Consider the following 23,279-nt stretch of genomic DNA (forward strand, 5'->3'; position numbering starts at 1 on the left):
AGAAATTCTTATGATAGACTATTATCAATGCTAGAAAATCAAATTACTGAAAAAATTTTAAGTGCATAACTTAAGTTAAACCGTTTGAAGGCATCATTTTCTTTTTTACTCATATTAGGCAAAATTTATTAATTTCGCTAATTTATTCGCTCCTCTGTGCACTTTTGCTGATCACAACAGAAATGATTTCCTGCATCATTCAATTCCGAATTTACAAGAAGAAGCTTTTACATCAACAAATACACGTTTTTCTATAGAATGTAAACGTTTATTGTGGAGATTTTTTCAGGAAATAGGGCTAGGTATTTCAAAAATGCGCTCATTGAAAATATTGGACGTCACATTCCAAAAACCTCCCCCCCTCCCCCCTGTCACAAAAGGTCACGTTTTATGAAACACCCCCCTCCCCCTTGCGGCGTGACGTCTTTTATGGACAGCCCCTAAGTAGACTCTCGTGCATTTTCGGATTCAAAAGTGTGACGATTAATTGAAAATGTCAATCATTAGAAATTTTGGTTCCTTGTTCCACATTAATGGCTCGAACAACCCCATGGGGCTGATCCTTGTAGTTTTTTAAGAGGTTTGATTCACACGTGTTTTGTCTAGCAGCAGTTCGTTTAAGTGTTTAAATTCTGAAACACAAAATCAAAACTGGAACAAAAACGCAAGTAAAAACGTTATTTTTGGTGTCGTCGTTTTTCAAAAACATAATATTTTAATTGTTAATGATTCTGATTTAAAGAAGTACGTCGTGCTTTTCACTGTTTTGCTATTCAAATGTACACCATTTGAGACATTAGTTAAAATCGCGTAAAAAAGGCGGGTGGGTAATGTCAGAGACATAACTGGATGTCGTGAATACGAAACCAACTGACATGTTCCTTTACACTTCCAAATATCATTTAGTTGATCAATTGTATGAATTATGCAAACATTCCTCTTTTCCACATTTTTCGCAAAAACAAAGAAGGCTTCACTTGATCTCGATTACTGTGAATTTCTCACAGCGAAAAGTGCACAAATCTAACCAAACTGTTCTAGATTTGCACTAAATTGAGGATATTTCCCTTCGATTTGCGAGCAAGAAATCCTAATAATTCTTTAGAAAACTTTTAGAGACATTAGAACGGCTGATTTTGTGTGACGCTCCCCACCGTTGTCCTCTTTTCGTTGTTTTTCACCAATGCAAACGACTAGCAGCTGTGACGTAATCGCTCTTGTCAGAAGCGAAACTAGCTTTGCAAACGACACAAAACACATCTGCTTGCAGTGGCGATAGAATCCAAACTGATCCAATTTTTGTTGAGAGGTTTGTTTTTACCTGATTTCGTTTGTAGCTTTTTCACTAATGGGCGGTCCTAACGGCTATAAAAATAGCAGCGTAAAGAATTTTAATTTCTATTATTTCATTTCGGATTTGCATTTCATTGAAAGAAACTATCCGGATGCTGTACGGGATTCATTCCTGCCTTTCAGAAGGACCAAATTGTGGAACTCACTACGATATTAAGCACTGTTCGGAACATTTTTCTCGAACGATTTGTTGTACAGCAGCAGATATTTTGTTCTCTTCCTCAAAACGCGTTCTGATCGGCTGGTGTTGACATGGGTCAAATGAGACAGGTTTTTCAATAGTGTACTATTGAAATACTTCAATGCTTTTTCTTTACACGCTGAAGTTGAAAAATTTCGATTCTATTGGTAGTTAGATTACATAAATCCTTTCACAGATCACTGAGCTATGAGCTTTAAAAATACGAGAAAGGAAAACGCGCCTTATGAATTATCCTCTTTGATACTCGTTTATACCAAACATTTCAGAATAGTTTAATTTTGAACTATTTGAGATTATGTCACAAAACTGAATATTTTATCATAAAATTGTGATCATATTTCTGATGGCATGTAGCTAAACTTATGTTGATTCGTTAGATACAACAAAAGATATTCAAGATCAAAAACTTATCACTCTCTTAGAGGGTAAATTTTGAAACGGCACCCCATAGTAAAGTAAGTCGTATTCACGACAAGATACGTTCATCACTCCATTCCATTAAATTCATATTTGAAATCTTCATATTTTAAAACATACCGCCTGAATTTATACTCAACAACGTGAAGTTCGTTAGTTTAAATTTCAGTGAAATCACTCCAAAGGGTTCATGATCCGAAAAGTTTTATTCATGGTGTATTGTCATGACATGAAAATATATTATTTTCCCCAAATCATGACTCGTTTTGCTCATTTCTAGATTCAGAATTTTGCCCGTGTAACGAATATCGATACACCGAAAGTCGCCATCTTGAAAATTGATGCTACTTAGAACATCTCTTTCCTGCAAATGCTAATAATTTTTGTTCCATAGTTATCCATTAAATTATACATTTCCGATAATATACATACAAAGGGAAATTTTTTTTTACGTTGAAAATTCCAAATAACGTACACTTTTTTTACGTCATAATTTACGATTTACGAAGTCCCACTAATTACGTAAATGGAGGTTTGGGTGTAGCAAGGTATAATCGCTTAGAATTCCTTCAAACCTCCATTTTTGAGGGAAATTTTTCATAATGAAACTAAACGCTTTTAAGAATCACTGGAATTAAGGACTGTCCCAGAAAGTATGGACGCAACCAAAAACCGCTGCCATTTCGCAATGGTTCAGAATCTGTCAATTTTTATGACTGTGTCCTGTTGTTTACACTCTTCTCTAACCACTTGTGCAGTTGTTTATCCGTTTTCATTAGTTTGTTTCGAAATGCGTGGACTTTCAGCAGAATAACGTCGAAAAATTGTGTACAAATGTGAACGCGGACTGTCACTGAGCAAGATAGCAAAAATGGAAGGAGTAAGTGAAAAAGCCGTACGAAATGCAATCAGGAAGTTCGGTGAGGATAACACCTTTGAGGATAAACCGAAAACGGGTCGAAAAAAAGGTCCTGCTAACCCTCAGTTGGATAAACGTATACTGAAGGCGTTCGAGCAAAAGAAAGAGGTTTCAGTTCGGGATGTGCCCAAAAAAGTGGTCACTTCGAAGTCAAATGTTCTTCGTGCTAAAGAACGTTTGAATCTTCGAGCCTATAAGAAGCAGAAACAACCAAAACGTAGTCCGAAACAAGAAGCATCGACCAGGCCGAGGGTTCGAAAGCTATACAATACGATTCTTGCTGGAAATTTTAACTGCATAATCATGGACGACGAAACCTACTTGAAACTCGATGCAAATCCTTGCCGGAACCACAATATTATACGGTGCGAGAAGGGCAAAAGTTAAACCAGTCCGAGACATCGATTGAAGTCGAAAAATTTGATAAGAAAGCTATGATCTGGCAAGCAATTGTAGCTGCGGTAAGATTTCGATACCCTTCATAATCACTGCTTCAATGAACAGCGAAATATACATCAAGGAATATTTACAAAAACGACTTCTACCCATGACTCGAAGCCACAAGGATCCTGTTGTCTTCTGGCCAGATCTTGCTTCTTGCCACTACTCGAAATCAACGGTAGAATGTTATACTACCAAAAAATGTCACTTTCGTCCCAAAAGACATGAATCCACCAAATTGCCCACAACTTCGACCAATTGAGGAATTTTGGACATTAACGAAGGCACATCTTAGGAAACATGTCTCGGCAGCCGAAACCATTCAACAGTTCGAAAAAGATTGGAAAAAAGTGTCAAAACTTGTCGCCAAGAAGTCTGTACGGAAAGAAGCAAATGTTGAGAGTAATATTCTGTTGTTGTAGGCAGTATATCGAATAAAATTTGAATATCTAACACTTGTGAATTATTTACAGCGAAATCAAAATGGGTCCGTACTTTCTGGAACAGTCTTTAAAAAGATTCGGAAAACATTTTGTAATTTTTTCGTGGAAAAATATCAGGATATAAGTCGGTGAAGAAGCATTTTCGGGGACGCGTTTTCGAAATCATAATTTGCGGAGTCCACTGTATCTCAACGCTAAATTAGCAGAAGTCAAAATATCCAAGGTATATAATTGTAGTAGGTGTTTTTATAAGCCTTCAAATTTTTTATATTTTTTTATATTTGAAATTTTGTTAATTTTTCCAATTTGTGGTGGTTGTTAAACGCCCAAACTGCTATTTTCACGAAAAATCTATCATTTGGTAACTGTGAAACCTTCTCAAAGTAACAAAAAACGAAAAGAAAAACGTTGGTGTCTGGTACTTTACATGTAGAAAATGTATAACAAATTTGAAAACAATTTGTAAAGTAGTTTTGACGATAGACACGGATTTTTGAAATGTGCTTCAGAGAAAAACGCGTTTAAAGTTTATTGTTAAAATTGTTATTGTTTAAAACCGAAGGAAAAAATTTTATTCCTGGAGTTTATCACTTTAGAAAAAATCGAGTTTTTTATTTGTAATTTGTTATAATAAAACATTTCAAGATTGTTTTGTCATGTTTTTAAGTCAATCGATGTATAAGAATATACAAATAAAAAATTAATGATTTTCAATAGTGCTAGACCTTACCTGTCTCTTAAGCAGAGCTAATAAAAGTCATTTTCATTGACCAAAAAATAAACGAAAATGACAAGAAATTACTGTCTCTCTCAGCTTCGCTTGCAAACTATGAGAGCGAAATCCATGTCGAGTCAATGGCATATGCGGAACAGTAGTTTCAAAATTGAGTTCGTTCTTTCATTTGACCTTTCAGTCATTTGCTGTTTTCAGTGAAAATCCCATAGAATGCAGTGTCGATATTTAACCGAAGTTGTGAGAATCGAAAGTGACAGAAAAAGGTTTCACAATAACTTTTAACTGTTGGTTCTCGAATTTGTAATAGTTCTGGTTTCCAAAGAAGTTCTGGGATGTAATTACTTCGATTTGCCATATTTTAGTCACTTTTTATAGCCAAGCGTCACAGATTTTCAATACATCGATGAAAGAATGAGAATTGAAATTCTGCTGTTGCTACCTGAAGACGTTAGGTTGGTTTCGTTTTGTCATAGAGGAAAGAGTGACGTTGGCAATTATGCTCTCTCATTTTTTCGACGAGAAACGAAAATGCTTCGTTTCTCTTCGTTTGTTCTGGTGTCGGTCATTTACGAATGAGACAGTAAAACATTGAAAATGAGACTGCTGGAATGGTTTCTTTCATTGAGAATGCGTGACAATTTTGTGTGTGTGTGTGTGTGTGTGTGTGTGTGTGTGTGTGTGTGTGTGTGTGTGTGTGTGTGTGTGTGTGTGTGTGAATGCGAGATCAACCAGAAGTTTCGCTGTTTTATCAAAGTGGGTCAATTTCATTCTTCGAAACCGTTTTTTATTTGTCAATCTTTATTCTAAATATTAGTGCTAGACTTTTAATTTCAGAAACCCAAAGAATCTATTCTAACTAGTTATAAAGCTTTACATAATTTAATGTGTTTTCCTGTTCGCGGAGTCTTCGCTGTAACTTCATCATCAAAAATTCCTGAAATTGTCATCGGTGTTCAGATCCAAAACAATCGGTATAAATATTCGTGGCGAAATAAGGACTCCGATTGGAGACTTGGTACATACAACAGTCAGTCGCTTGGTTTTACAGGCTGCGACAGAATAATTTTTGCAACTTCAATGGCAAAGTGCTTCAGGAAGTTTGTTGGACTGAACAGAAAATCTGGAAAAAAACGGACAACGACCGACTATCGAAGTTATGGCACAACAAACGAGCTGTTAACTAGCTTCGTATTGCTGAGTAAGTAACATCAGCAAGTGATTGGATGTCAGACGGTCTTTTTTACAACTACAGCATCATCAACGTGCATTGTTCACTCGAAGGGAGACCTGATGATGAGGAAAATGCTTGCACATGGAACATGTCCCCTTAACCGTATTTTCAATCATCACTTGTCTATTGATTTTAGGTCGATAAAAATCTAAGCAACCCTAATCAGCAAAGCACCTTACATGTACACTGCGCTCGGTCGATCCGGTTTTCTTTTGATCCTAAAGACTGTCCCAGAAAGTATGGACGCACTTTAATTTCGCTGTAAATAATTCACAAGTTTTAGATATTCAAATTTGATTCGATATACTGATAATATTAGACTACAACAACAGAATATTATTCTCAACATTTGCTACTTAGCCATTGTAGACTAACTGGCGCACCTTCCTGCGAACGTTCCTCATGAAATTCAGTACAGACTTCTTGGCGACAAGTTTTAACACTTTTTTCCAATCTTTTTCGAACTGTTGAATGGTTTCGGCTGCCAAGACATGTTTCCTAAGATGTGCCTTCGTTAATGCCCAAAATTCCTCAATTGGTCGAAGTTGTGGGCAATTTGGTGGATTCATGTATTTTTAGCACGAAGAACATTTGACTTCGAAGTGCCCACTTTTTTGGCCACATCCCGAACTGAAACCTCTTTCTTTTGCTCGAACGCCTTCAGTATACGTTTACTCAACTGAGGGTTAGCACGACCTTTTTTTCGGTTTATCCTCAAAGGTGAACACCGAACTTCCTGATTACATTTCGCACGGCTCCATGTTTGCTATCTTTCTCAAGGACAGTCCGCGTTCTGTGCACCATTTGTACACAATTTTTCGACGTTATTCTGCTAAAAGTCCACGCATTTCGAAACAAACTAATGAAAACGGATAAACAACTGCACAAGTGGTTAGAGAAGAGTGTAAACAACAGGACACAGTCATAAAAATTGACAGATTCTGAACCATTGCGAAATGGCAGCGGTTTTTGGTTGCGTCCATACTTTCTGGGACAGTCTTTTATCTTGTCCAATCCAAGCTACTGAAAGTTTCAGTAATCGAAAAATCGACTTTCACGTTTACAAAACGATCAAATTAAATTCTCGTGAACTTTCTCGCTGGTTGAACCAAATATTTTTCTCACTCAGAGACTAACTTTTTTAAATTGCATCAATCAGATGCGTGGCGATTTCCAGAAGTTGGAAAATAAAATGAACGAAAAGTTCAGAAATTCCCGGATACAAATCTTCATTATTTCGTTCGGTCTAATCATAATCACATTGAGAATTATTTGAATACCGCCCTAAACAGACTCCAACGCCGGAGAGCCGAACACGGACGGACCGCGAGGCGTACGATTAAATTGTTGAAAAGACAAACACAATTAGCTTCGCAATATCCTCCGGCACAGGATATGCCTGATAAGCAGTAAAACAATTTCCATACGACTCTCGAGACGGAAAGTCAGAGTCCCAATCAAGGCGAATTCTCATAAGCCGGAACGTTGCAATTTGAAATCATTCCATCTGCGCTGTCTCGACATGGTCGGTGTAGTGGAAAAAAAAAGAAAAAAAGAAAACAAAAACCATCCAACATCCTTCTGGAAAGCGAAGAGCAACCATTTCATTATAATAATTGACAGAAGCGTCGTGTCGTCCTACGAAACTGTAGGTACTTCTACTGGCACGGCGAAGTGGAATCTTTTTCTTCGACACGGGCAGCACATTTATTAGCCGAAAGTTTTGGCGATGAGTGATGCGATTATGAGTCCCCGCTGTTTTTCCGGGGAAAGCGAGCAATATTTCCACGGAAGCAATTACCAATTTCGTACCTGGTGCTTTGCTTTCGGAAGACAACGACAGCAGGAGACGAAAAAAAAACCGCCCCAACCAATTAATAGCCGCTTATTGAATGTTTTATCACAGCTGAGTCCACCACCACCACCCCGTCGGTGATTAATTGCATCTGCACGACGTTAGGTCCTTTTGGTTTAGTCTGGGCCCTAAACGAATATAAATAGGCTAATAAAAATTATATAGCCCAACAGAGCCACACACACACGTTGCGTGGCTCATTAGGACCGCAGTGCGTAACATATCATTCCACTGTGGCCACTCCCGGGCATCGGTCCATGTTCCGGCGTCGGTCGTAAAGGTTACGAACTGCGGAAGACCCCACGCAATCCAGCACCACACGCACACACACAGACACACACTCGCACACACAGCCAGCTTCGAGAGCTGTAATTACGGTTCCTGGGTCTGGCTAATTAATTTATATGGGGCAATTTTTGGCAGACAGACCTAACCTACCGGGTGGAAACACGAGCGGAACAATCAGATCGGGCAAAGTTCTAATGGGCTACTGAATGGTTATTGTGTTTGTATGAGCTCAAAGTGAACTTTCAGCCAGGTCGGTTGACTCTTGATCCGATTCCGTTTAATTGAGTCATTCTGGAGATCGGTCGGACGTTGTGGGAACCAATTCCAGTTCATTGTTTAACCGTTTTGGAGAATTAATAGTGTTTGTGCAGTGCAGCATCTGATCTGTTATTAGCCGGAATGATTTTATTTAATCAGCTTTCCAGAACAATGAACACAACCGTAAAAAGTTTCTTGTCGACTTCTCCGCCAGTATTAAAAATTATAAAAGTTCAACATTTGTTCTTTGACTTTTTCTTTTTCCTTGCAGGTGAACGGAGCGTGGACGTTGCCAAATTTCGTTTGTGATTTCTACATAGCAATGGATGTGATATGCTCAACTTCATCTATATTTAATTTAGTGGCAATATCTATAGACAGGTGAGTAGTTTTTTTTCAATTCCGATCGGGTTCGAATATATTTAGCAAACGACCGACCTGTGTCCGTCCGAGTCGATGATGACTTTGGTAAGAATTTTGACTCTGAGCTTTTCTATTAACGTTTATTAACAGTGAGAAAATAGAGGACATTATTCAATGATATCCTAGAACTCCAAGCATTGACTCCAAAACTTTGAAAACATTAATTGCTTAGAGCCAAAAGTTATTTCTGATATGTAACGTAACGGCTCCCTATTTCATCTGAGCTATGAAATGAAATTTGAAATCGAAAAAAATTTTTTTTTGGAAATATCGACTTTCTAGGACTTAAATAAAAATATCAAAATTTTTCTAAGTCCCAGAAAGTCGAATTAAAAAAAACAAACTTTCAAACTTTTGAGTACCACCGCCTTACGAAATTAGGGGATATCCCAAAATATTCGTACCCTTATAAATATTAGAGCGGTGAAAAACAACGTGTTTTGTCGGTTACGTCACTTATACAATCATATCTCCGGAACCAAAAGTCACAGCTATTTGGACTTCGAACTTTCAAAATCGAACAATAGCTTTCAAGAATGCCTAGGCTTGTTGAAATCGGTTCAGCCATCTCCGATAAAATTGAGCGATGAAATATCTTCGAAAAGTGCACAGACACACACACACACACACACACACACACACACACACACACACACACACACACACACACACACACACACACACACACACACACACACACACACACACACACACACACACACACACACACACACACACACACACACACACACACACACACACACACACACACACACACACACACACACACACACACACACACACACACACACACACACACACACACACACACACACACACACACACACACACACACACACATACACACACCGACATTTTCCGATCACGTCGAAATGAGTCGAATGGTATATGACACTACCCAAGTAACATTTTTAATATTAATAAATACTTGTAGCTGTCTTCAATGCTACATAATAAATCTTGCATTAAAACTTTAAACTCCACGAAAGCCTTCTGAAAACCTCTATAAGAGCATGTTCCTGCCAAGTGGACCATTCTTCATAAGGTTTATAAAGCAAAGTGAAGAATCAGCATAAACCTGCGTTCAAACTCCAAATTCAAGAAAATTTTGAAACCAGCTTTACGATTAACATTAAATTTATTCGGATGGAATGAATTCCGCTATGAATAAACTGTCGTTTTGATCATATTTTTCTTGACTATGTGTTTGTCATGTCTGCTTTGAATGGAATCAGTAAGAATTTATTAGATTTTATTTACGAGTTTGAAGCTTTTTCCGAACGTAGAAATTTCATGCGCTTTTATTTTTATCGTGAATGTATGGATAAAAATATTAATTATAACTAATCGCCTTGAAATAAATGCGGTTTTTGCGAAAGTCTCCATAATTTATTAACATTATTTTCTGTGATTCATCGTCATTTTTGTATAAAACTATTTCGTGGCGTTAAAACTTGTGCATACGTCCTGGAAATGAATCATGAAAGTCCATCATATTTCCTTCTTTTTTGCATTCCGAAGTTCATTTGATGTCAATAAAAGCTACGGCAAGAAACATCATAATGGCGGCCATGAAATTTCCTTTAATGCAAATTACACTTAACGTAAGATGCAATAAATCAAATAGGCCACAACAAATATGTCATAAATGTACTTTAGAACCCTCAAATTTGCTCTGAGTGAAACTGTCATCCAATGAACACGCACACACACAAGACTAGATTTATGAAAGAATTTAACTGACAATAATGTTTTAAAGAAAATGTTTGAAAGCAATATTAAGAGCGTTTGAATGGTTTTATTCTAGTGCAAATTGTTTTATTTTCAGCCAAGTTGTAAGTCTAGGTAAAGGGTTTTAAAGAAGCTTTAAAAACTATTATATTACTTTTCAAAAGAGACACTTATTATAGTTGTCATAAAACAGGTAGTGATTGGAAAATCAATTACAAAACTCCTATAAATTATAATCAAAACCATAAGGCATTCGAATTGTTACTTGGGTATGGGTCTCCAAGGCTCCGTTCAAAAGTCGGTTTCTCCAGCAATTCTAATACTTTTATATAGAGAAAGGCAAAACAGTGAAATGATTTGAAATATACATATATTTAAGTTTTTGTCGCATTTTTCCATTAAAAACTGATTTAATATCCATCACCGATCGTTTTTTCCATTAAAAATAAATTCATTTTCCAATTAGGGAAACATTTTCATCTGAAGTTTTACAGTTCGTGATGTTTCTAGTATTTACTGATTCATTCGTCTCAACACATGATCACTTTTGCACATGATTACACCACTAGTGCGATTTGTTTTCATCTCATTTCGTGTCGCAAGATTGCCAAGTCTCTCTCTCTCTCTATGTGTGTGTGTGGGTGTGTATTAATCTCACTCGATTTTCTCAGAGATGAACCGATTTTCACTAACTAAAATTCAAATGATAGGTCTCATGGTCCCATAGATCACTATTCATTTTTTCTCGATGCAACTTCCGGTTCCGGATTTACATGGCAATATGTGCCTAGGAGAAAATGCGCATTCAATTTTCTCGGATATTTCTCAACCGATTTTTACAAACTAAGACGCAAATGAAAGGTCTTCAGATTCTTCAAAAAGTCCTCGAAATTTTTTTTCCAAATCCGACTCCCGCTTCCGGTATTACAGTGAGATTAGTAAAAATTTTCAATTTCATTAGGATTTTTTCACTAGCAATTGCGAAACGAGGTGCACATTTTTATAAAATTTACTGGTAAATTCATCTAGTTGACAAACCTTGTTAGTTAATAGTATATAAATCTACTTTGGGACTACTTGTGCTCGGTTTCCGCTTCCGAATGCACCGATAATAGCGAAGAAAAGCTCCAAAACCGGAACTCACTTCGATTTTTCAGCAACGGTTAAACCGATTTTCACAAATGATGATTCAAATTAAAGCTCTCAGTGTCCTAAAAGATGCTGTGCAATTTCATCCAGATTCGACTTCCGGTTCCGAAATTATAGGACAAAGAATATCAAAACTTTCAAACTGTCATACAAAATGATACAAAATCGGTACGCATCGGTACGTGCTGGTACGGAAGAAGAAGTGCCAAATTTTCTTTTTTAAATTACCATCAATAAGTATTTTTTTGGTATCCGTGACAGTAGTTTAACTATATTATTGATATTTATATTACAATGAAACTGTTTCGGCTTCGAATATTCCTGCGTGTTAAATACTAATAAAAAAATTGCAAATCTAGTAGCTCTGGTTTCATTTCGATATATGTCATCGGCTGTGCATCTGGTATTTTCATATTTTTAAAAGTGTCAATCCAGATTAACCTTACAGGAAAGTTTTCAATATAAAACGAAAGGAAACAATAATTTTCGAAAGTCGAATTGTTTCTAAACTGGTTCCAAAAATGTCGTGGCATCAGGCATCAGGCCTTTTAAGAAGAATTCAAAAAATTTGAAACCTGAGAGTGTAATCGACGACGTGTAATGGTGCAATATTTTGTTTTGATCGTTATCGCAGTCGTTGATTAATAGAAATGTAGGACCAAGGAAAGGATGAATAAAAATCCATTGGAATGAAATTAGGAACAGAGTAGTGAACATATAGAAAGTGTGTTTAGCTGTTTTTTTTAATGTTTTTTTTAATATTAGTTTCATTTTCAAGAAATGTGCATCAGTTCTCAATGTGGAGCAAAGCGAATAAGCAGAAATATGATATAATTATAATTATTTTAGTGCTAATTCAGGTTTTTGAAATAACGTTCTTACAAATGAAATGAATTTGGGCTACGCTGAATAAATTCAATGCAAGAGTTTACATTAACTCTATGGTCTTGCTCAAAAAATAACTTAGCTTTTGGTCTTGCACAAAAAATAGTGCGGAAAATAATATTTTCACTCGGAATGTTATATACTGTTCGAAAGCTACAACCATCAGTAACAAAAATGCATTTAGTTTAAGATACATATTCCCACGTATATCCTCGAACTCGAAAATCTTAAAAAGGGTTGTAAGAAAATGGCCAGTCAAATTCTGATGCAGGAGTCAGTCAGACGTGATCGAATATGGGGTGTGAATGGATTTGTTTTTGTCTAATTGATAAGTTACAAATAACATATGCAGCTCATGATCAAATTACAACACAATTTAAGTTAGAAATGGTATTTGAACTGCTGAGAGAAAAGGATAGCATTACTGATAAATCGCTATTTAAAAACAAAATTGCGACAAAGGACGTGGACTAAATCCACTAATCATTGATTTCAGCGCATCCTAATCAGCTAAATTCCTTACCGAATATTTTGTTGATGGTAATACCTTATGATCAAATAAGAACCGGAATTTTCATTCAAAAATTCTCGCGCTTGTCCAATCGGTAAACTTTTATTCTCTCAACGTTGGCAACACTTTTATACACATTCTGTCAAATTTTGACGCATATCGTATGATTAGTTTTTGTTTGGCGTCTATACAAAGGAGTTGAAAAATTTTCGTGTGGCGATTTTTATAATGGATGAAAATTTAGAACAACGTGCGTGCATAAAATTTTGTGTTGCAAATGGATTTAATGTTAGAAAAGGCCTTTGGTGAATCGTGTCTAGGAAAAACACAGGCATACGAGTGGTATAAACGCTTCAAAGGTGGTCGTACAAGCTTGAATCATGATGAGATCCCTGGCCGCCCAACAACATCTGTTACTGAAGAAAACATTGAATCGGCGAAGCAAATCGTGTTGCAAAATCGTTCTGTACCGATTTGATAGATTTTTTTTATCATAAGGTATATATTCTACATTTTCGTCCCAGTCTCTCCTATTATGTTTTTCTTCAAATCATCTTTTTATGTAGATTTTCTGAAGAAATTCATTACAAATGGATCATTGTGCAGATTATGCTTAATTAAAATCGCTCTGGATTTCGTAGAAACCCTTACAAAATATATTACAGATTGGGCGCGATCTCAGATTTTTTTTTCGGTTGGTGAAAATGTTGATCAATTGCTATAAGTGTGAAAAATAAATATAAAATCGTTTGTTAAAAATTATTTATTTTATAATTAATTATAGTATCCAAAAGAATTAAAAAAAACCATTCTTAGATTTTTCGTGAGGAGAGAGGAGGCAGGTTTGAACTATGTTAGAAAACCCGCTGGTACGTACATGAGAAAAACACAATACCGTCTCTACGAACGAAGCACGCTGTGTGTGATGTTCGATTTCGCACAAGCGATAAAGAAAACGAAAACCAATATCGTAGCTCGATTTTGAAAACACAAGCGAATTCATCGGCACAGAGCATACATGTGAAACAGCATCTCGGCACAGGCACGAATGTCTGTTACCGGTGTGTGATTTTAGTTGAATACGGTGCTGAGACAAATCATAGCTACCTTACGAGATGTGCGCCCGAAAGACAGAAATAATTTCATTGGAGTCAAGGCTGTAAATTTTAACAACCGCTAGAACACTAATATCGTACCGGCGGTGTAGTGATATCAATTAACACTGTAAGTAATATTTACATATATGTGAGATCAAAATCCTATCACAAAGTAGGTTTTGTGCAACTGATAATACCCTGTTTCGCTTGTATTTCTTATATAATTCAAATTTTTTTTAGTAACGGAAGTGCCGAATTTTCTCTTGGTTTGTTTATTCTCGAATATTGGGTTTAATAGAAATAGAGTAAGTCAATAAACTGGAAAACAAACAAAGTCTCTATAATCAATATTCAGAATGAAATAATCTTTTCATTGAATTATTGTAAGTGGGTATTGAAAATGGAACAAAATCCTTAAAACTAGCTCGTAAATTCTGTTAGCATGCAAGTTTTATTAGCTTTTAACCAAACAAACTAACCGTGAGTGAACCGGTCGAACTTTAATTCAAATGATTGTCTTAATATCCTATTGAATGAGATTAAAATGCTTAACTTTAAAATCTTACAACACAAAATAGTATGAATTGTCGAACCTAGAGCTGGCTTCATTTAAAATTGGAACAAACTTTTGCTCATATTGTGGAGCTCCTGGTGGACGGATTTGGACGTTCTTGGCGCCCACGTGTCGGGAATTTTGTCAGCTTCGCGTATGATTTTTGACATTCCGCAAAACAGACTGGCGTCAGTTAACTGGATGACACTATGTCAACTCAGTTTGGTGTCAATCGTATTTATGTTAATACGTTTTTCATTAAAGTTTTATTTTGAAAATTTCTCATTTTTGGGATATATTTGACTTCTGTGCATTGTAATGATGGTCTGATTAATGCTTCCAAATGTTAATTTCGTGCTAAATCCAGTATTTATTGAGTGCTTTCGATTACGTGGAAAATAAAATTTTTATTGCGTCTCGATATGAATTGTCTGTACGGGGTTCTGTACTGGACACAATTGAAATTCTCTATGGATTCTTGAAACATGCACCTAAATATTGATATTTATATTTCCATTCTACTGCTTATCGTTTATCAAAACTAGATTTACTGAGAATTTGAGTAAAACTTTCATTATATGTAATCAAATAGTCTTTAATAAAGACTCTAAAGCCAGTTTCAACATCAAGTATTTGGTACTGCAGGGCATAAAGTTTCGAGACAATACCTAGATTCCCAGCGAGCAGGATTATGTCTTCCGCAATGTTGTAACAAACATACAATCCTTTTAAACACGATTTCATTTCTTTTGTGTTGACTGTTATCTTAAAATTTGGCGCCCTACTGTATTCGTTAGTCATTTTTGTGTAAAACTTTATATTCCGGTTTGGCCCCGCGGTTCCTCAATATAGGATTTTAAGTATGTGAATTCATCGCGATTTGGTACAAAAACTAATGCATGTTTTTCTAAGTCCGAAATTAGGAATGGAAGCGAAAGGTTGAAGCTACACAAACGGTATATAGATAACTTGGGTAAAAATTCAATTATAATGGATGCATTTTTTAATTTCCTAAAAATGTCCGGCTTAGCTCCGGTCTCCCCTACATTTCGTTAGGAATTTCGACAAACCGAAACTGGCGAGACGATTGTTCGTCAAAAGGTGAGATAACGAAGTTCTCACAAGCTTCTATCTCATGCCTCTCCGTGTGTCTATGATGACATTTGGTCTTCTGCGATAGTAGCAGAAAGAGAGGGTGTGCATTGGTTTATGTATGGTAACTCATTAGAAATGCGGAAGTTATTCAAAATCCTTCGAATTGAACTACTATGCACTGACGAGTCCAAGACGAAAAATTAAGAAAAGTTCAAATAATATTTCGGTTATTGCCGAAGTATTATTGCCGCAATCGAGCTTATTTCGCAAGATGATTTCTATTTCAAATTTATTATTCCCCGCTGATCGGGAGCCGACTGATGGAAAATATTAGCTTGTTTTCCAGAACAGGTCAAAATCAGTGCGAGGCGGGTGCACACCGTAAATTTTAAGTAAATAATCACCCATTTGTACAATCCTACTAGGAAACGAATCCGTTTCTGATTGTTGGGTTATTCCTCCGAAAACTAATACAATAGCCTCGGTCTACAGATCCCTCGAACCACCCGGTGAGAATTACGTTCCTTTCAACCGCGTGTTCAAATGCTGGCGAATCAGAATTGCATGCGGATATTTTTACTCGTGGATCGAAGCTTTTCCATTTCCCAAGATTGCATTTTTTTCGTGATTCGTATTTGCTATCGTTATTGCGCTCTCATACATATTTGATTGAAGTAGAGAAGATGATGACGATGATGATGATGATGATGATGCTGATGACGATTGACGCCTTCGAGCACCGGAAACATGTTGCTGTGCCACCTCCACCACGTCAAGCGCTCGGGGGCCGTAAATTCAGATTCTGTTCTGTTCTTGATCCATCTTTCTTTTTCTGTTCAAGGTAAGATGCATGCAATCAGTTCGATTGGTGGGACCGGTGCTCTAATCAAAGTGAACAAGCTTCGAAGAATAGTGCAATCTTTTTCCATCTTAGCTTAGCTTTCGGGTTCATTTCACCGGAATAAAAAGGTGGGGGAACCGTGTGCTCTTATCTGGTTAGGAGTGCAGTACAATGTAGCTGATGTTTGGTCAGAGATTTTTACTGTAGGGCTTTCAGATTCTGTCAAATCGAATTCAAAGAATTTCGTATTGCATTTTTTTTATGTTTAAATTAATTTGAAACCGTACTCTCCGAGCTAAGCTAAGCTTGAATACTCGTCTCATTTCAAAATAGTAAATCAGTCGAACGAGCATCTGAAGCACAGCTTTCAACTCAGCAATTATAAACGAGACACAGTTTATAATTACTGTTTAGTAACCAATTAATCAATGAACAAACAGTTTGAAAACTAAACACGAACAGGTTTCAACTGGCTAATTGGTTTATCAATCATTTGCAATCGATCAGATGGTTCTAGTAATCCATTCAATTCTAATTATAAATCGGGTCAATTGTTTAACTGCTCCTGCTCAGCATGAATGTTTGAAAATATTTTCATCTAAATAAATAAATCTATGCAGTAGCTTAACAGGTTCTACTGTCATTATTGTAATGTCGGCATTGCCTCATAGGTAAATTTTTGACCGTGTGGGTAGGATCGGTGAACAAAAAAAATGACTTGTAGACTTATTTACGAGTACGAAAATATCAATCAATGCTATTTTCAAAGAAGCGTTATCGAAAAAACAATAATTATTGTGTTGTTTGGTTCTTTCTCCGTTTCGTCTTTGACTCATCAATGCATAGCAGTTCAAATTAAATTGCCTAATGTAAAACTCGGCGGTTCAACTTGAACCGCTAAGCAGACGTAAAGTTAATGCTGTTTGCAAAACACTTTGATATTGCACACGAAGTGTAATGTTTGACGTCTGGGACGAAACACGAAACAAGTACAGATTATTATAAGTTGAAGGGGGAAAAGCTTATTTTTTTACCCCCAAATTTATTCAAAGACGAAACGTAAAAATATACAAAATGGTTTGGTGCGCCTAGCATAAATTTGGGAAACGACCAACAAATGTAGATCGGGGCTAAGCAGGACATTTTCAAGAAATTTATAAAAGTATTCATTATAACATTATAAGTTTCTGTTCTATAGTTATCTATACCGTTGTGTGGCTTCAACCTTCAGCTAAAAGCAAAGCCTTGGTAATACATTCCTGTAGTGGAATTTGACCTTCTGTTTCAACAGATTTCGCAGCCAATTCAGAGTGTACAGAACCATTAAATGGCTAGTGCTACGATTCTACTGACAATACGAATCCTTCCAGGTCGGTGTTCGAACCATACGACAACTGGTTTGTAAGACCAGTGCCCTATGCATTGAACCGTCAACCCGGGACAACCTTCAGCTACCATTCCCAATTTCTGACATGCAATAGTTTTCGTACCGAATCGCGAAAAAGTCACATATTCAAAATCCCATACACTGAAACCTGGAATTTACTCGCAGAGCAGAGGGGATATTGTCCTTAGGGATTACACTGTGTCACAGCAAGAACTATAACGGCTAACGCCTTTTTGTTTGTGGTTCATACTTCTATAGCTACACATTGCTTACTTGTCTATTTATAGCTGTTCAGGGTAGGTTTCCAGTCGTCAAAGAACTTCGGTGGAAACAAGTCTTAAGATCTACTCGAGTATTCAGGGATTTTGGATGGATAATCGGTTAAGCCTTTCTCGAGCAGGTTTTGAATGAGCAAGCTCTTCTACAGATTTTATCACAGTAATATTAAACTGATTATATACAATATTTGTTTTCCAGATTATTCTTGAATGCCCACGATCTTACTTAGATTCTTTGAAACTAAACAATTCATTAATGTACATTTCACAATATTCAATTAACTGAAACATGTTAGATTGTTTTGTGTATGTAAGGAGTGTATCAAAAATAAGCTATTAACATACGTTTGTGTTTTACGCATGCATTTGTGATGGTTTTATATGCTCAGATCACAGCATGCTGTGCGCTTGGCTGTCAGCTTCCGTTTGTTTACTTGTTTGTGTGGTTGAAATTCTGCGATTTCAAAATGTCGCGTATTGAAAAGAAAGTGAAAATTAAGGTTCTGGACACATGGCAAAGTGAGAAGGGTATTGCTATGCGAAAATTGGCGAAACGGTTTGAAATTCATCATGCCAGTGTTAAACCATCATTAAGTTTGGGGAACACTAATCTTCAGATGACCTCTCAGGAAGAGGCAGAAAACCCGGTTCTTCCAAACCCAAACTGGACCAGAAAGTGGTATCTCTAATCATGAAGAACAAATCAATGTAAATACGTGGTTTGGCCAAAAAACAGGAACGAGTGTCGGAACGATCCAGCGTATCAAGAGGCGAAATCACCTGAAGACCTACAAGAAGCAGAAAATCCCGAAACAAAGTGTAGAACAGAAGAAGTGTTCGGATGCATGCGTTTTGATGGACGATGAGACTTATGTAAAGGAGGACTCAAAAACTCTTCCAGGTTCACAATCGTTGTTGGGCAGGATGTGAGCGATACGGACAGGTCAATTCAAGTGGAGAAATTCGGTCGAAAGATACTGGTATGGCAAGCAATATGTTCCTGTGGTTTGAAGTCAACCTTTTTTACTCTACCGGAACTATAAATGCAGGAATATATCGATCTTAGTGTCTCCAAAAGAGATTGCTAAGAAGCATAGTACACCTCCACTGTTTTGGCCGGATTTAGCGTCGGCTCACTATGCCAAAACCACTCTCAATTGGCTTGCGGAAAAGTGTATAAATTTCGTTAAGAAAAATATCAATTCACCAAATTGCCCTCAGCTTCGACCCATCGAACGTTACTGGGCAATCGTGGAGAGGGTATTCAAGAAGACTGGTAAGGCAGCTGGGAATAAGCGTGCAAAAAATGCATGCAACACTTGTCCGGAACTTGATGAAGAGCGTTTGATCAAAAGTTAGAAAATTCGTGAAGGAATAACTTAAATTTCATCCGGTTTTCATTATGCTTAAGGGGCAGGTAGGGTCTAACACTTTTGAAAAATCATTTATTATTATCTTTATATTTTCTTACAGTAAAGCATTTCTGTGAAATTTTCATGCCTATTGGAACGAAACTCTGGAAGTTATGGATCTTTATCTATGGCTATCTCATTCTACGATGAAGCAAGAGCTCGGCGCACAGGCCCAAGATTTCTACTTCGATTGACTTCAAAACTTGACAAAAACATTCTTGAAATTTTCCGTTGTAATAAATTATAAAAGAAAAAATATGATTTTTTGCAAATGTTAGACCCTACGGGCACCCTGGAGTAATTAATTGTTTCCATTGATTTTATAGACAAAAACCTTTAGACGCGTTTTCCTCGAAAGCAGGTTTTGAAAGTCCGTGTCCTTCGTCATTCAAAAACTACTGCATTAATTTTTTTTCATATTTTGCACACACTTTCTACATATAAAAAATCAGACCCCAACGTTTTCCTTTTCGTTGTTTGTTACTTTAGGGAGGTTTAACAGTTACAAAATGGGGGATTGTTTCGTGAAAAATCCTAGTTTTCACTATGAACAACAACCAAAAATTCAAAAAATTTCAAAAAAACAAACAGAAACGTTGGGTTCTAGAAAAACTTCTTCTCTAACTATGCTGCGTTCATTTGTTCACTTCAGATTAGTCTGCGCTGAGATACAGTGGACACCGCAAATCATGATTTTTAAGAAGCGTTCTCAAAAATATCTCTTCACCGACTTATTTTTCAATATTTTTCCACGAAAAAATTGCTAAATGTTCCTAAATTTCTGTTTGGTACAAAATGTTGTTCGAATGATGCTTTTTATCATGCAAAACATTTGAATTTATTTTGTTGAACGATAATCCTGGAAAAAATCGCAAAAATGATGATTTTTTCGTCGTTTAGGCCCAAACCTACCCCCCCCCCCTTTAAGTTTAACCTACTACAATAAATTTTTTGTTTGAATAAAATATCGTTTTTCTTCATAATTTGAAAGAAAAATTTGTGGATAGCTCATTTTCTATACACTCCTTATGCTTTACTTTTTGCAAGTTACATACGTTACGAAGCGTTACATTCGCTACTTTTTGTAAATTATAGGCGTTACGAAGCATTACATGTGTTACATTTTAGTAAACTATAGACGTTACTTGTGTTATTTTTTGTAAATTTTAGGCGTTACGAAGCATTACACGAGTTACTTTTTTTGTAAGTTACAAGCGTTACGAAGCGTTAGAAATCTACAAGATCAACAGCCACATAATATTTCTCCATTTTTTTTCGTTTCTGAGCAATTCCAGGAATGAGTTCACGTAAAAGTGACAAAATCAGAATCGACCTTCTCCGATTTGGATGAAACTCTGTCAATCCGACTCACGACTGATTTTTAAAAAAGGCGTATGTATTTTTGCATTTCACAAAAATTGCCTTTTTCAAATCGTTGTAACTCGGAAGCCGTTAATTGTACAAAAATGGTGTTTCGGCTTCCATGTTAATTGTTTACAAAGTACAGTCGATTTGCGGAATGTCAAAAATCAAACGTGAAGCTGACAAAATTCCCGACACGTGGGCGCCAAGAACTTCCAAATCCGTCTACCAGAAGCGCCACAGTATGAGCAAAAGTTGTTCCAATTCTTAATGAAGCAAGCTTTATCTATTTAGGGCTAGAAAGACGAACGCAAGCGCACTTCGAGTACATGTTTGGCTGAATCCAAACCAGTATTGCCACAGTAAATTTGTATGACCATCTACTAATATGACCTAAAAATTTAAAAGATGTTTTCCGTTTTCCACGAATCAGCTGTGTTACTCTATGCAGTGAATTGTCGTCATTTAACGTAGGAATGATCTCAGAATATATGACATCATCACAGGTCTTGTGGATTGGATTTTTTCTATATGAAGTAAAGAAATGTAGTACAATAACCTTCTCTCGGGCACAGTCACTAATTCAATTGACTACTCCGTAATGACAGTTTCAGCGTAAAAGTTTAAAGTGTCTGTAATGAACGCCGGTAAAAGGCACACCGGGAATTAGGTGCATAAGTAATCTTCAGTAACATTTTTTTTTTATCTGAGAGCCCTTCCCGAAACGAAATCCTGGGTACGGGCCTATCGAGAGATGAAACAGTAAAGGGTGATTTTTTAACAGGAATAGGAAATCAATCTTTTCAACGAATAATGCCCACAATCCATACCAAACAGTGATATTTTGGGGATGCATTGTTAGCTCTTGCTATTCTTCTGGCTGGTCTTCACTCCCGTTGCGGCAATTTAGCTTGTCATGGTAAAGACTTTCCCAGAAAATGACATTTTTGGTAGTATATCATTCTACCGTTGATTTCGAGTAGTGGCAAGGAGCAAGATCTAGCCAGAAGACAACAGGATCCTTGTGGCTTCGAATCATGGGTAAAAGTCGTTTTTGTAAACATTCCTTGATGTATATTTCGCTGTTCATTGAAGCAGTGGTGATGAAGGGTTTTTAAATCTTACCGCAGCTACAAAATGCTTGCCAGACCATTGCTTTCTAACCAAATTTTTCGACTTCAATCGATGTCTCGGACTGGTTCAACACTTGCCCCTCTCGCACCGTATAATATTGTGGTCCCGGCAAGGATTTGTAATCGAGTTTCACGTAGGTTTCGCCCTCCATGATTATGCAGTTCAAATTTCCATCGTATTGTACAGCTTTCGAACCCTCGGCCTGATTGGAGATTCTTGTTTCGGACTACGTTTTGGTTGTTTCTGCTTCGGTATAAGTTCGAAGATTCAAACGTTCTTTAGCACGAAGAACATTTGACTTCGAAGTGCCCACTTTTTTGGCCACATCCCGAACTGAAACTTCCAAAACCTCCTTCTTTTGCTCGAACGCCTTCAGCATACGTTTATCCAACTGAGAGCACCATTTGTACACAATTTTTCGACGTTATTCTGCTAAAAGTCCACGCATTTCAAAACAAACTAATGAAAACGAATAAACAACTGCACAAGTGATTAGAGAAGAGTGTAAACAAAAGGACGCAGCCATAAACATTGACAGATTCTGAACCATTGCGAAATGGCAGCGGTTTTTGGTTGCGTCCATACTTTCTGGGACAGTCTTTATCCATTTTTTCCATAAAAACACTTGATCTTCCTCCAACTTTTCCAACGTTCATTCATGACTAAATTATAGACCAAATGACGATTCATGATTATACTATAGACCAAACTGAACAAGTTTGACTATGAAAAAAGACACGATTCACGAGTGATCTGTCAAAAACCGTGTTGCACTTTACATGTAACGCAACAGACAAATCTCAGTGTTTTTTTAATACATCAAAACTTTTCTCGTTTCAGTTTTGTAAGACTTATACTCGTTTGAAGACTATAATTAGGTTATTTGATACGTTCACACACGGAAAGACCGATATCAGCATTTTGGCGAAAAAATTAGTTGATTTTCTGATTTTAGTTAGTTATTTTTTGAGACAACTAAAAAAATCTTACTTTTGCTAATTTAGATTTTTTAATTCTAATTTCCTTGATAATAATAAAATATTTATTGAAATGGCTATTTTTTTAGTTGAATTCACCAATTGTCATTTCTTAGCTAAGGCACACTTCATATCCATTCAACTAATTTTTTAGTTGAATTAGAGAAATAAAACGTTGTTTTCAACCAACATGAATAGTTGAATTGGTTTCTGCAATTTGCAGCTATATGGCGCTCTGTCGCCGAAATAACACACCGTAATGACTACTAGCCACTAGATG

General features: G+C 36.6%; 1 protein-coding gene across 3 annotated transcripts in view; it reads left to right on the plus strand.

Annotated features, from left to right (window-relative positions):
* LOC131432793 (dopamine D2-like receptor) overlaps window positions 1-23,279 on the plus strand; it is a 763,103-nt gene that overhangs the window by 645,646 nt on the left and 94,178 nt on the right. For all 3 annotated transcript variants that reach the window (XM_058599309.1, XM_058599310.1, XM_058599311.1), the window contains exon 4: window positions 8,415-8,524. In XM_058599309.1, coding sequence (XP_058455292.1) covers window positions 8,415-8,524 — 110 coding nt within the window. The remainder of the gene's footprint in view (window positions 1-8,414; window positions 8,525-23,279) is intronic.

Source organism: Malaya genurostris, chromosome 2, assembly GCF_030247185.1.
Source record: "Malaya genurostris strain Urasoe2022 chromosome 2, Malgen_1.1, whole genome shotgun sequence".
Classification (NCBI taxonomy): Eukaryota; Metazoa; Arthropoda; class Insecta; order Diptera; family Culicidae; genus Malaya; species Malaya genurostris.